At 36.1% G+C, this 15,182-nt stretch overlaps 1 protein-coding gene across 1 annotated transcript; it reads left to right on the top strand.

The window, feature by feature from the left end:
• The first annotated feature begins 12,675 nt into the window (after positions 1–12,675).
• Positions 12,676–13,617, top strand: Or1m1 (olfactory receptor family 1 subfamily M member 1). The gene has a single exon (NM_001000516.1). The coding sequence runs from the start codon at positions 12,676–12,678 to the stop codon at positions 13,615–13,617; it is 942 nt and encodes a 313-aa protein (NP_001000516.1).
• The last annotated feature ends 1,565 nt before the right edge of the window (positions 13,618–15,182 follow it).

The raw sequence follows: 15,182 nt of genomic DNA, 5'->3' as shown, positions 1-15,182 counted from the left end.
GTGTTCTGCCAAGTAAGCTGTAAACCTGAAGAAGTGGCCTTCCTGATCTCTTGTCATGAGAAAGTAACTTTTTCATGAGAAAGTAATTGTAAGAAGCAACACATCCAAGAGTTGGACTGCTGTCAGATTTTTCCATCTACAAGGAGGTTTGGGTTACTCCTTGAACCAAGAAACCAAGATAAGCTATTGCTAGGCAAACAGCACCTGGTGAGAAGTAGAAACTATGGTAAATCTTTTTCTGCTTTTCCCTTAAAAGAAGCTGAAACTTTGAATACACTGTTCATTGACTGATTTGACTGTGTATCCTTCTGTATACTGGTTAATGTGGCTAGACATTGACATCAACTGATACAAAAAAAATTAAAATAAGTACCTGTATCTTATCAAACTACTGTGAACTAAAGCTAAACATCAACAGAAACAACTTAAAACGTACACACTCATGGAAACTGAAGAAATCTCTACTGAATGAAACTTTGGTCAAGACAGAAATAATACTTGATCGAATATTAACAATTTAACAGTATACCAAATATGTCTAGAATAATAGAGTAAGCACACTCAAGAAGAGTAGATGGCAAGAAATAATCAAATCTAGACCTGGAATGAATAAAATAGAAACAGAGAAGAAAACAAAGATTCAATGAAAACAAAAAGTTGGTTTTTAGAGAAAACCAACAAGATAGAAAAACACTTATCCAAACTAAGTAAAAGACAAGAGATCAAATATTCAAGTAAACAAAATCACAAATGAAAAGGATTGTATAAAAATAAATACAGAAGGAAAATAGAGAATCATTAGACATATTTTAAAAACCTTTAGTACAACAAATTGAGACCTCTAAAAGAAATGGATAAGTTTTCAGTTGGTAACACTGACCAAAGTGCCACATGGTTTTAACACAGAATTCTATAAGACTTTCAAAGAGAAGTTAATGGCAATAATCCTAAAATTAATTCACAAAATAAAAAAAATTGTTTAATTAACCTTATGAGGTAACATTTACCCTGATGAGAAAACAACATAAAAAAAATAACAAAGAAAGAAAATTAGAGACCAATATCCCTTATGAATATAAGTTCAAAAATGCTCAAGAAAATAATTGCAAACTGAATCCAAGGACACAAAAAAGTTCATCCACTAATATCAAGTAGGCTTCATCCCAGAGATGAATGGTAGTACGATAGATGAAAATCAGTAAATGTAATCCACCATAAAATGGAAAGAATAACATCATCAACACATTTGATGCAAAAATTGCTTTTGGAAAAAAATTCAACACCTCTTCATAATAAAAGTCCTGCAGAGAGTATGGATACAAACATGTCTAAACATAAAGGCGATTTATACAAAACCTATCACCATCATCAAATTAAATGGAGAGAAACTCACAGCAATTCCACTAAAATCAAGAAATAAAAGTAGTTCACATGCCAAGACCTCATGAAAAAATATCAAGAATATTAAAGATCAATCCAGTATCTTCTTTCCAACTCCTACCAGTTTTGTTGAAGTATGTGCGAATGAGAATTATCTTTATGAACCACAGGACACAGAACTTAAAAACTCGTAAACTTCATCAAAGAACTTAATAAGCTTAAAGAAGACATAAAGACACAGTTCAATGAAATTTAACAACAACAACAACAACAACAACAACAACAAAGAAAAAAATGAGCTTAAGGAGAGTAAATGCCCAGAAAAACAGATACATAAAGCTGATGAAAATATCACTTACATCCCAGGATTTGAGAATGTGTTTCAATAAGTACATAGAACATTAAAGAGGATACAAACAGAAATAAATACAGAATTGAAAAAATACAGTAACTAAAATAGAAAACTCAAAGTAAAACAAGACAAGTGGAATGCATTAAGTATAATAAAAAATATCAGTACTTCCCTTGGGTAGACATTCTCTGCACAACCATAGGCCACACCTACCAGAAGACCAGGCCACATGTACTTGAAGACTAGGCACTCTGCTAACCTTTGGACCGCCTCCACTCACACATTGCCTTGCCTAAAACTAATCCCAATTCCCCTCTCCTCCTGGTTTCTGTATCTCAGTCTCTAACTTGTGTGCTGTCTCCATGCAGGACTTGAGACTGCACCAGTCACCAGAACTCTAGATAGACTGCATACCTGCAGACCTCCTTCACTCTCTCTGTGTGTTCTCCAACACTATCCCCAATCCACTTCCTTCTCTTTGTTTTTGTGTCCAAGACTCCAACTTTGGCAAAGACTCTCTGCTCTACAAGAGACCATGCCTGCCACCAAAAGTGGCAGCCTCCAGCTCAGGTGGTGACTGCTTACTCAACCCGAGGGCATTATGAAGGGTGCAATTTTCCTGATTTCTTTCTCAGTCATTTTGTCATTTTTATATAGAAGGGCTACTCATGTTTTTGAGATGTTTTGTATGCAGCCAAGTGGAGAAAGTATGATGAGCTCAATGTGTTTCCTTGTAGAATTTTTAGTGTTACTTATGTGCACAATCACATCATATGCAAACAATGATACTTTCTTCCCTTCCAATTTATATTTCCTTGATGTCTTTATTTGTCTTATTGTTTTAGCTAAGCCTTCAAGTACTGAAGGATATGGAAGGAGTGGACAAATGTTAGTGTCCTTGACATAGAAGGTTGTGGAAAAAGAGAGAATGTGGGAGTAATTTGAACCTGGCTGATAGAATGAAATCAAACTAACACAGAAAATGGTGTACAAAATGTGCTTCCTGGTTCAAGCCTGAATTTGGGGATAAACTTTGTTAGGTAGCAAATTTAAATGTGGTGTGAAAGGGGCCTGGGACTGGGAATAGGTAGGGAGGATCCTGACCAAAAACTAGAAATGTGATGAAAGCAACAGAGGACAGACTAGTTACAACACAGGATATATGATAGAATCACCTGGTAAATTCTGGAGAAGAGTTTGAGATTTCTTGCTGCTTGCACTTGTTCCAAGCAGTGCAGAATGGACTAGTGAGTGACGGTATGTTGGGAAAGTAGTGGCAGAAATCTAGAGGTTGGCTGAAGAACAGGTGATGGTAGTCAGACTAGCCCCAGGCACTGCATGTGCAACATGGGATTATGTTTGTGGATTGTAGATAAGAAGTGGATTGGGTGGTACAGGAGACTACACATAGGTCCACTAGGCATACGCTGGAATAGAGCACAGGAAATGTACCTGAGTGGGGTAACTACAAGCAGACCAGGAGTGACCTGTCAGTAAAATATTTTTACTGAAGAGAAAATGCAGAATTTACCACTTTCTAATCTTTTACCTCCTGGAGACTTATATAGTCCATGTGGACTTTTTATAACTATGTTCCAGCCCCATAGGAACTTGAACTGTTCAAGGAACCAAAATGAAATTGGACAATTTGCCTAACAAGAAATCTTGGGAATTAACTTCTTAATGAAACTGTAAATATTCCCTCAGTTATTATAATTTATCCTGTACCTTGGCTTCATTTGTAATTTGGGCCAGAAGGATAACTACATGTACACTCTGTAGCATTCTTCTGGCCCAAAGAAGACTTTCCAAGAAGCAAAACTGACTTCATTTACCTTCAGAAAGGAACAAACTCGGTTTGTATAAAGAATGCCTGAATGATGGTGTCCCCAAGGAGAAAAACAACCAAGTAAGTAACAGGGGTCTTTGGGGGAGAGGATAAAGGGAGATGAAGCCATCTGCAGACAGCATTGATGAGAAATAGTATTTATGGTGTCATAAAATATTGACTCACTTTTACCAAGTTTAAATCATTGCTTATAGAACTATGACTTTTTTGATATTTAATCAATCATTTATCCAGAAAGTTGTGTTTGTGTATGTGTGTGCTCATATGTGCACCCATGCCATGGAATGAGTGTGGCAGTATTTGTAGAATACTGGGTTTTGGTTCTTTACGTCCCCTTTGCAAGACCGTACCTCTCTCTCTTATTGTTTCTGCCACTGAGCTTAGTACCCAACTCTGAGTGACACAGGTGGAGATCCTAATCACTTCTTCATTGATCTTCCCTCTTGCCAAAAAAATGGAAGGATTCTCAGGATTTTTCTGTCAATAGAATTTGAGTTATTCTCCTGTTGATTCTTTGAAAACCCCTGGAGACTGTAAGTATCTCTTCTAGAATCCTTTAAGTTGAGGATAGTCAGAAAACTCATTGGAAAAGATCTTCGCTACCAAGCCTGACAAACTATCCCTAAAATCTATAGAGTAGAAGGAAAGAACCAATTCCTCCAAGCCACCCTCTGACATCTTCACCCACACCATGCCATATATTTACACACACACACACACACACACACACACACACACACACACACACACACACACAAAGGAAAGAAATATTTGTAATCTTGTAGAATTTAAGAGCCCTTACACAAAGTCCAATGATCCAGATGGAATTAGAACATTGCTTCCTTGAGAGTAAATATACTTCTTGAGACAACTAAAGAGTATACTTGAGTCCTCCCATTTCTGAGGTTGTTCCCTGAGCTCTACGAGAATATGGCCTGGGAGAGAGGATAGGCCAATGCTTAGGTGACTTATAAAGAAGTTACAGGAAATCAGTTAATTACATCAGTTACTAATTGTGTCAAATGATATTCTTTAGTCCTTCCTGGTATGTAAAATATTCCATCTTTTTCTGTTGAATATTACTAAAATGTGGTGTGTTTTCCAATGTCTTACTGTAGCATAAACTATGTGCAAAGATATTACTATGCATACTCATAATACTTTGATCATATTCATACACTGTGTTATTTTTTCTTATCCTCTGCTTATCTTCTTCCTCTTCCCCACATCTCTAATAGTGTGCCTTATACTTTTTTATTCATTTGGACAACATTATAAGTAAAAACAAGGCATCTTCCAGGACCCTAATTATTTCAGTTAATTTTACAATCACCAATTCCATCCCTTTCCTTCAATAATAGCTTTGCAATTCCTTCTTATGAGTATGACTTGTTTTCATGTGCAGATTTTGTTCTTTACACATACATTCATTAATGAGTATCTAAGCTAACTCAACATTGCTGTTAGAAATAGAATATTAATAGACATGGACAGGCAGTTATTGCTGTATGTATTCATATATGATATATGCCCAGAAGTGGTATAACCTATATTATGTTGAAATTTCATTTTCCACTTTGTGCCTCCATATGGATATCACAATTGTTGCAATAACTTACATCTCAATCAACAATATTTAAGACTTACTTTCCTGCACAAGATATTAATAGCAATTTATTAAAAACAAATTAATTAACAATATCAAAACATAGAATAATAAAATATCTTTGATCCTTTTGTGGTGTCTAATGCCTTGGCAAGGTGAGGCAAGAAGATTATTGTAAAGACAGCTTACAATGTGAGACCCTGTCTCTCCACCACTATCATCACCCTCAAAGAAGAAAAGAAAGGAAAGAATATTGGCATGGGAATTCTGTAGGAGAAAAACTGAAAACATAGGAGTAAGGGGTCAAATGATTCCAGCACAAGAAACCATAGGAAAATATTATGTTATAACTCACTGAAAAAGCTATGAGCCTTTGACTATGGAAAACATAGTATGAGAACCAAGCTTGTACTCTTAAATATCTCTAAGAGGTTTTCTATATCCTACCCCTTCTTTAAGACTTAATCATCTGACCTTTAAAAGGTGAACAATAGGGGATAGGTAAATGACTAAATAGATAAAGGGCTTACTTTGCAAGCATAAAAACCCTGATTCATATTCTTGCACACATGTAAGCCAAACATGGCTCTTCATGCTTGTAACCCCAGAACTGAGGGAGGTGAATATTGGGGCTTTGTTGAAATATAAAGTTCAGTGAAAGAATCTGTCTCAAAAAATGTTTTGGAGGAACTATTGAGTCATACATTGTCATTGTCAACTTCTGACTTATAAACAAACATGCAGACATGCATGCACGTGCACACACACATACACTACGCACAGACGCATGGATAAAAATAACCTAGTCACAACTCACAACTCCCATATACTATTTAACATATATGCAATGTGTTAGTTACAATAGCTATCATGTTGGAATTTTATTAGATGTTATAGCATGTACAAGTTCTTAGAAGCTGTGCTAGGGATGAGTAGAATGAGTGGAATTTGGCCTATTTGACCAAACAATTTTAATAAGTTTGTAGGAAAACGTATTAAATGGAAGCATATATTTACCAAATACCTAAATTTTCCTAAATATTTATTTTACTGTTGTGGGGATCTACTTTAATATGAGAGAGAAGGAAGATGGTAAAGAAAAAACAAAACAGTCCATGCCATTTTCATTACACCACCAAGGAGGCCAGCTACTCTATGGCAGACACAGAATCAGGAGGCAAGCTATAGGGAAGAGTGAAAAAGGCCAAAAAACAATACAAACTGTACTGGAGTTCTGGCCAACAACAGAGTCAGAAAAAAAGAAAAAAGCCACACTTTTCTGAGTGAGACCTAGAAAGGTTGATCGATACAATGGAACCTTACCCTGGCTTAAAAAGACAGTGCTATGGAGCAGGAATTCTGTGAAGAAAAGGCAAACTATCTCATCAAATATCTAACCTTCTATATCTTTTAGAATGACTTAAAAATTGAATCCACCTTCCCAGGGTTGGCACTGACTTTCTAAAGTGTTGTTCTTTATTCAGGTCACTGACCTATGAAATAGGTATTAGGTCTTCACCTCAGCCAGAGATTTTATTCTCTTGACCAAAAGCAAACTGTCTTCTCTAACTGTGCTGTGACTTTACTGTTCCTATGACATTTTATTGCCTAGCAAAATATTGTCCACAAAAATTTAAAAATTCAGAGTCCTCATTCCAAGTGTTTTGAGTACAAGGTCTGTGTATTTTCAAGTTATTCCAATCAGTAAGCCCAAAGTTTGATACAAGTCAATCACCAATACTTTTCCTGGTGTGCATAAAGGAATATAAATGAGGTTGTGGAAAAGCACATTCAACTGTTTTCAGGTTGGGACAGGGAGAAGAAAATAGATGTCTATGTACTACTTTAAAGGGTATAAATTCAAAACTAATAGGACACTTTATTTAAGATAGTTGTGTAACCAGAAACTTGAGTCCTTAGTTACACTGTATGATAATAAAATTAGAAAATGACAAAAATTAAATGGATTACTCACAGTGTAACCCAACTAAGAAGACAAATAATTGTAATTTTCTCTCCCCAACTCCTTCTATGGCATGAGTATCAATATCAAGTGCTTTCCTCGACCTTTTGTCATATTTTATTAGTTCTTCAAAATGTTCATATTAGTGTGTTTTGATCATATTCATCACCCTTCCCCAACTTCTCCCAGATCCATTCCACCTTTCTTTCCTATGTCACTTTGAGTTCTCTTAGATTTTTCAACCCAATGTAAAGTTCTGTTACCCACATAAATGTGTGACAATCCATTAAAGCTTGTTCAAACTTACATTGGCAACTCCATTAAAGAAGTTGATTATCCCTCTCCCAAGAGCTATAAATTTTCATTACCTCCTTATCTAATATAAATGGAGTTATGTGCCCAACTCTCCTGTCATGCTAGAATGAAGAAAAAGGAAATTCTTTGATAAACTGATAGAGCTACAAACAATCACTTTTAGTGGGTGAAATAGCATGGACCCAGAAAGACAAACATCACATGTTTTCTCTGAATCTTCAGATAATGTGTCTTATTTAGAATAAGCATAGTCATCAGGAAATTAGGAAGGAGCTTGATCAGGGGCTTTTGAGGAAGGAGAGTAAAAGGTGATATGAAGGGGCAAATAGGAATAATGGAGCAGGAAGCTTTATTTATTCTTTTGAAACAGAGTCTCTCACTGAATCTAGAACTCACTGATTCAGCTAGGCTAACCACCCAGTGAGTTCAAGGAAGCCTCTTTTCTCTGCAGTCCCAACAGCAAGATTACATATGGTTAGCACATAAAAACTTTTATTTGAGTACTGGGTGTTCAAATTCAGGCCCTCATTTTGCACGGCAAATATTTTATCAGCTGAGCTTTCTTAGCAATTCCATAATTTATAGGAAACCTATAAAAATATAGAAATATAGAAATATAAAGTTACATAAAACATAACATGATGATTTACAGTTTGAAACATATTGAGAAGACCTCTCATAGGTAGGGTAGGAGTAGTTATTCATACTCAGCTTTTCTTCCCTATCTCTGTCCCTTACTATGAAGATACTTGTGACTGCTGGTTATGCTGTATCTGCTGCCAGTATAGTGGTTATTTCCAATTTGAAATTTGATGAAAACCACAGCAAGCATTCCATTTTGAAGGTTCTATACACTTTACAGGATGGTCTCGGATAAGTCTAAGTCCCCACCTTTTGACCAAGCAGAGTTCTTCATTTGCAGGCTCATTCTTTTCATACATATACCTCAGAAAAGTTTGGAAGTTGTTTGATGTTTGTTTTCCATGTTTTTCTGGCCCTGAAAAATACTCAGACATTTATGAATCAATTGGAAATACAGACTGTAATTTTAGAATAAACTTTGAAAAGGAATCTATGGATAAAGATACCAGCTCCTATCGTAGTTATTACACTATTTGCCTATAAACCCTGAAATGGTATGCAAATTAAAACAAAGCATATAATATTATTAGAGTATCATATATCTTCTACTATGTTCTCTCAAACATCATGGGACAGAATTATTAATAACAAACAAAAGAGGAGAGTTTGCTGTGACACCTGGTGTTAGAGCAATTGCCTAATATGAAAAGTGGAATGGGACATTAAGAGGGTGCAAACATGTTCATGGAGACAGGGGGCAGGGAGGAGGTATGGGATGTGGAACAGTCAGAGGGTGGAGAGAATGGAAAATGGAGAGGCAGGCTTATGAAGTAGAGGCAAAAGAGAGTAAAAGAAAGCAAAGGAGAAGAGAAAGGATAGAGGAATGAGAAGCAGGAAAAAAAGAAAACAGAAGAAGACAGAAAAGGAAAGGAAAGGAAAGGAAAGGAAAGGAAAGGAAAGGAAAGGAAAGGAAAGGAAAGGAAAGGGGAAGAGGGGAAGGGAAGAGAAGGAAGTCCAAAGGCTTGGAAATAAGCAAAGTTTAGGTAATATGAGATTCCCAAGAACAGAACCACATACTTAATACAAATCTAACAGGGCAGTCATTATAACAGTCTGAGTATGAGACCAGATCCATTTTATTGATTGTAGGTAGTAGCCTCATATGGAATCCCTTGCTGCCAAATTCCACCCAGCTCAGCTGCCAACAATCAAAATGAAATCTAAAACTTGACTCTTAGAGCATATAGCTCTTAATCTCCTAAACCTAATTTGAGTTTGTTCCTTTGTGAAATTCTGAAACATATTGTAGTCCCATCTTATCTCTTCTCATTCCTTATGCATGTTTCATTTCTTCTTCATGCTATTTTTCTACACAAATGTATTAATCCAGCAGACTCTAGTGTGTGCCAGAAAAGAGACAGGGAGAAAAGCAAGAGAGGGCATGCTCATATTTCAATTGTAATGGTCGGAGATTTATGTAGCAAAATACTTTCTGGTAGAGAAATGGTGATTGCCATGTTAGTGAAATAAGCAAGTGTAAGAAACACACATCAAACATTTCTCTCTTACATGTGAAATTTATTTATTTATTTATTTACTTACTTACTTACTTACTTACTTATTTACTTACTTACTTACTGATTTACTTACCTACTTACTTACTAGAACCAAGTCTCACTGTGTAGCATTGTCTGGTCCGGAACTCATTATATAAATAAGGCGCAAATCATTGATTGTCAAGCACAGAGATTCTCCTGCAATATCCTCCCAAGTGCTCAAATTAAAGATGCTCATCATGGATGGCATCATATTGGTGAATCTACGAACACAGGATCTATTTTATCAAGAACCGAGTACATCCCTTTGCTGACTTACCCTGGTGGGATTCAAATCTTATTATTTCTGTATTTCTCTGATGTATTTGGTAATTAGACATCTGTTACCTCTATTTTAATCATGTACATTTAATGTAGAAAATATAAAATACTCAATGTAGCTATGAGAACATCCCTCTTTTAATCTCTAAATGTGCTTCTTACATATCATTGTATCAGAGTTTTATTTTTATTATATGTATTTATTCCCATACTCTATGTTGTTTAAGCTTTTCTCACATATGTGTGAAAGGCAAAGGACAACTTATTGAGTCGGTTCTGTCCTTTCTCTATCTGGGATCTAGAGATCTCAAGTCAGCAGGCTCGTGACTAAACACCTTCTTCATTCAGCCATCTCATCAGGATATGTTTTATTTTTTATTAGAAACATACTTGTGGGATTTAATGTGATATTTACATAAATATGAACATTCATGGGGTTGGGGATTTAGCTCAGTGGTAGAGCACTTGCCTAGCAAGTGCAAGGCCCTGGGTTCGGTCCCCAGCTCTGAAAAAAAAAAGAAAGAAAAAAGAAAAGAAAAAATATATATACATACAATTTTTGTTGATCAAATCTATTCATCATTCTGTTACCCTGACTACTCACTCTCTCCCTGTAACTTTCCTATCCCTAATCTTATCTTGATTTTTTCATGTTATCTTAATTTTAGTTTTGACATATGAGAGAAAATACAGGATATTTGTCTTTCTGTATCTACCTAGCTTAATCAACTTAAAATATCTTCCAATGCCATCAATTTTGCTGCAGATTAAAAGATATTATTCTTTTTATAGCCAATTATTTCTCTATATTTTTCTTTTCATTCATCTAACAGACACCTTGGCTATCACCATTAATGCTGCAATAAATTTGGTCATAAAGATGGCACTTCTGTGTTCTTCCTTCCTTTTCTCCAGGAAAAAGTGGTGTTTACCAAAGGGACATAGCTGGATACTTTTAATAAGGGTTTTACACACACACACACACACACACACACACACACACACACACACACACACACTCCATGTTGGAGAAGCTTTGCTCACATAAGTGTGAAAGGCAGAGGAAAACTTATTGAAGTTGCTTCTGTCCTTTCTCTATCTTGGTTCTGGAAATGTCAAGGCATACATACAGACATACATACAGATAGATAGATAGATAGATAGATAGATAGATAGATAGATAGATAGATAGATAGATAGTGGTTCTTGAATTCTTGATTCCCCATACCCTTATCTTCAAAGTGCTGCAATTATGTGTACCATTTCTCCTTGTTTTTGTCTGTCATTTTCTTTTTTGTTTAATAATAGCCAATCTTTTCATTTTCATCATTTTTAATTCTTTTATCTCATTATTTGTTTTACATTTACTTTTTTGTTTAGAGAGAACATGCACATAACAGCACATGTGTGGATGTTAGAGGACAACATGAAGCAGTCCACTCTGTCCTTTTACCGTGTAGGACTCGAGGATCAAATTCAGATCATCAGATGTGATAGCAAGCACCTTTACCCAGCAAGGCAACTCAACAGCCTTTTTAAAAAAATTTTACCAGTATACATTTATTTTAAAGTAATTAGTTTTGTATCAACAGTTTTACTCAAACATATTTTACACTTTTTAAAAACTACATAGTCAGTGTAAGATAATAATTTAATATAGTTTTGATTTGCTAATGGTTTTGAGCATTTTTCTTGTATTTATTTGCTGCTTTATAAGTTAATCCACCTTCATAATATGCATTCTACTAGTATTTCTAAGTATTTGCAATTCTACATTTATTTATAATACTTGACCTACAAAGATACTTCTTGTTAATCATTAGTTTTGATATCACTCATTTTTGGATTTCACCATTTCATCCCTTACTACTTCTTCCTTCAAAGCCTTTGACTGGAGTGTGGAAATATGGCTCAGTGGGAAGAACACTTGCTGTGAAAGCAAGAGAACAGGAATTCATTTTCCCAGTTCTCACATAAAAGCTGGGTATGAGTGCAAGTTCCTGTAACACTAGATTTTTGAGAGTAGAGACAGGAAAATCCTGGGATCACACTGCTAGGCCAACTTAGATGAAATGGGAAAATTCAGAATCAGTAAGAAACTCTGTCTCAACAAACAAAAAATAAAGGGTGGAGAAGAGAGCAATAGAGGAATGCATTCAGTGTCTTCCATTGTCTGCCACAATCCTGAACACACCACAAGCATGCATATACCTTGAAACCATGCATACATACACATAATTAATAAAAAAAGTAACCTTTCCAATTTCTCTCCATGGTGTTCCCACCCATAAAATTATATACAGACAAGTAACAGTATGGTCTTAGTAAATTTTTCTTAAATATTTAGGACTATATATTTGATAATATGTGTAGCAACAATCAAGAAAAAAGAAGCCAGATGTCCTGAATCTAAGAGAGAGTGGAGATGGTTAGGAAAATTAATGGGTGGGCTTTAAGAAAGGGATGAGAAAGTGAAAAATATTGTAGCAGTATTTTACGTTCGAAACCAAAAAAAAAAGAGTAAAATGAGAAAGTAAATCCATGAATTATTAATTTTCTCAATATTTGTGTGAAATGGAAGATTCTGAATTTAAACTTTGAAGAGTAAGGTAAGAGAAACACTAAGCAAAAACTCAAGATACTGTAATTAGCTCAGAAAAGAACTGGGTAGTTAGTCTGTTTTACCCTCCAAAGCTATGTTTCTACTGTTCCTTAACTTCTACTTTTAATACTTTCAAAAGAGTTAAACACATGGAACCACAAAACCAAACCAGTGCATCTGAATTCATCCTCTTGGGACTTTCAGAAAAGCCAGAACATGAGCCTGTCCTCTTTTCTCTGTTCCTCTGCATGTATGTTATCACAGTCGTGGGCAACTTGTTGATCATCCTTGCCATCAGCTCTGACTCTCACCTCCACACTCCTATGTATTTCTTCCTGGCCAATCTCTCCTTGGTTGATTTCTGTTTGGCTACCAATACTATTCCCAAGATGCTGGTAAATATTCAAATCAGGAACAAGTCTATCTCCTATCCTTGTTGTCTGACCCAGATGTACTTTTTCCATTTTTTTGGCATCATGGACAGTGTCTTAATAGCTGTGATGGCTTATGACAGATTTGTGGCCATTTGTCACCCATTACATTATTCTACTATCATGAGTCCACGGCTGTGTGGACTGCTGGTTGGTGGTCCATGGGTGTATTCCTGTTTCATCTCCCTCACTCATATCCTCCTCATGGCTCGTCTGGTATTCTGTGCAAAAAATGAGCTCCCCCACTACTTCTGTGATCTCACCCCACTTCTCCGACTTTCATGCACAGACACAACAGTAAACAAGATCTTTGTGCTCATTGTGGCTGGAATGGTAATAGCCACACCTTTTGTCTGTATTCTGGCCTCCTATGCTCGAATCATTGTGGCCATCATGAAGGTCCCCTCTGCAGGTGGTAGAAAGAAAGCATTTTCTACCTGTAGCTCGCACCTCTCTGTAGTAGCCCTTTTCTATGGGACCACCATTGGAGTCTATCTGTGTCCCTCCTCTGTCCGCACAGCTGTGAAGGAGAAGGCTTCTGCAGTGATGTACACAGCAGTCACCCCCATGCTGAACCCCTTTATCTATAGCTTGAGGAACAGAGACCTGAAGGGAGCCCTGAAGAAGATCATTAACCGAAAAATCAGCACATCCTCCTGATCATCAATCAAAACATTGTGGAATTTCATGATAGCAGAATCTAAGGATCTGAGTTCTTCAACTAAGTTGAAATTTCTTGCAAGGAAAGAGTAACTACTTTAAATTACGAATTACAGAAACCCAAGTGGCAATGTATATGGGCCTTTTAACCATTGTCTCACTCTAGTTGTTTTTTATTGCCAGTTTGGCAGAGCCTGGGATCTCCTGGAAAGAGGGACTCTCAACTGGAATGTTGCCTAAGTCCCCAATTGGTTTGGGGGCATGGTGTGTAGAATTAACTTAATTGCTAATTGATGTAAGAAAGTCCAGCCCATGATTCCTGGTACCAGCCATAAGCCTGTGATCCAGGGCTGTGTAAAGAAGCTAGCTAAACACAATAAAAATGAGGCTTCCAGCAAGCCAATAGGGTCCTCTGATGTTTTTACTTCAAGTTCCTGTGGAGTTTCTTCTTTGGAGTCCTTTCAAGCTTTTCTATATCCTTTAATCCACATTAGTTCTTTTCCTCCACTAAGGATGTTTAGTAAAAGTGTTTACTCACAGCAAGAGCAAAGGTAATTAGAAGATTCTCCAAATATGGCATCTGATAAATAATTCTATGTCTCACATTGTCCTCACAGAAAAATAAGGCTAACATTACATTTTGGATTTTCTCTATTTCAATATCCTTTTAACAAATCCAAAATGCAATCATGTGTTGCTTAACAATAATATCTTCTGAGAAATGTTTCATCTGATGATTTTGGCATTTTAGAAATATTATATTGCTTTCCCCATAATATACCAACCATTCTTATCTCTCCTCGGAAAATCCTGTTCCTCTACACAGAATTCTCTTACACATTCAGGTATAGCTATTTTTTGTAACCCAAGACCATCTATATGTCTATTGGATCAGAGCTACCTGACAATGCCCAGTGAGATGAACAAGAGGTACATGACTGAAAACAAGTGTTCCCTCTCTCTTATAGTCTATCAAAAGCCAGTAGTTCTAAAATAAATGGTAGTGTCTAATTAGTCCCTTTCCATTGAGTAATTATTGATACGGTTATTCTTGTGTGTACATTCAATGGATGTATCTACAATCAGTATGAGTTATCAATTGTAATAGTTATTTCTGGTCTAAAGAATGATTGTTAATGGATACACTCCTTATCTTCCAAATCGTACCTACTTGCCACCACTTTTCTTCTGCAATGTTTCCTCAGCTTACATAAATGTCTTGTTTAATGCCAAACATACAAACTTTCCTAATTTTTTGCATTTTCAATGGTTTATAGTAATAAGCCCATGAATCTCTTCATTCACTGCTGTTCTTTTTAGAAAGATTTTTCTCTGACCAAAGACAGGAGCAGACTATATCTATAGTATGTAAGCATAGGTACTTAGAAGGTATGTTTGTCAATTTCTCAACACAGCATCTTGATGTCAAAAGTGATCTGCAGATGTAGTTCAATTAGTTGTATGCTTGATTACTATGTGACATGCCTTGTGCTGTCCAACACTTTACAACACAGTGACAGGGATAGACATGAAGGAGGCCACTTCTAGTATAACAAAGCATATCA

This window comes from Rattus norvegicus, chromosome 8, assembly GCF_021556685.1.
Source record: "Rattus norvegicus strain SHRSP/BbbUtx chromosome 8, alternate assembly SHRSP_T2T, whole genome shotgun sequence".
Lineage (NCBI taxonomy): Eukaryota > Metazoa > Chordata > Mammalia > Rodentia > Muridae > Rattus > Rattus norvegicus.
The sequence above is the reverse complement of the archived record's forward strand: the minus strand, read 5'-3'. Positions and strand labels throughout refer to the sequence as shown.

Coding starts and splice junctions, on each gene's coding strand:
- Or1m1 (NM_001000516.1), top strand. CDS start 12,676: ATGGAACCACAAAACCAAACCAGTGCATCTGAATTCATCCTCTTGGGA.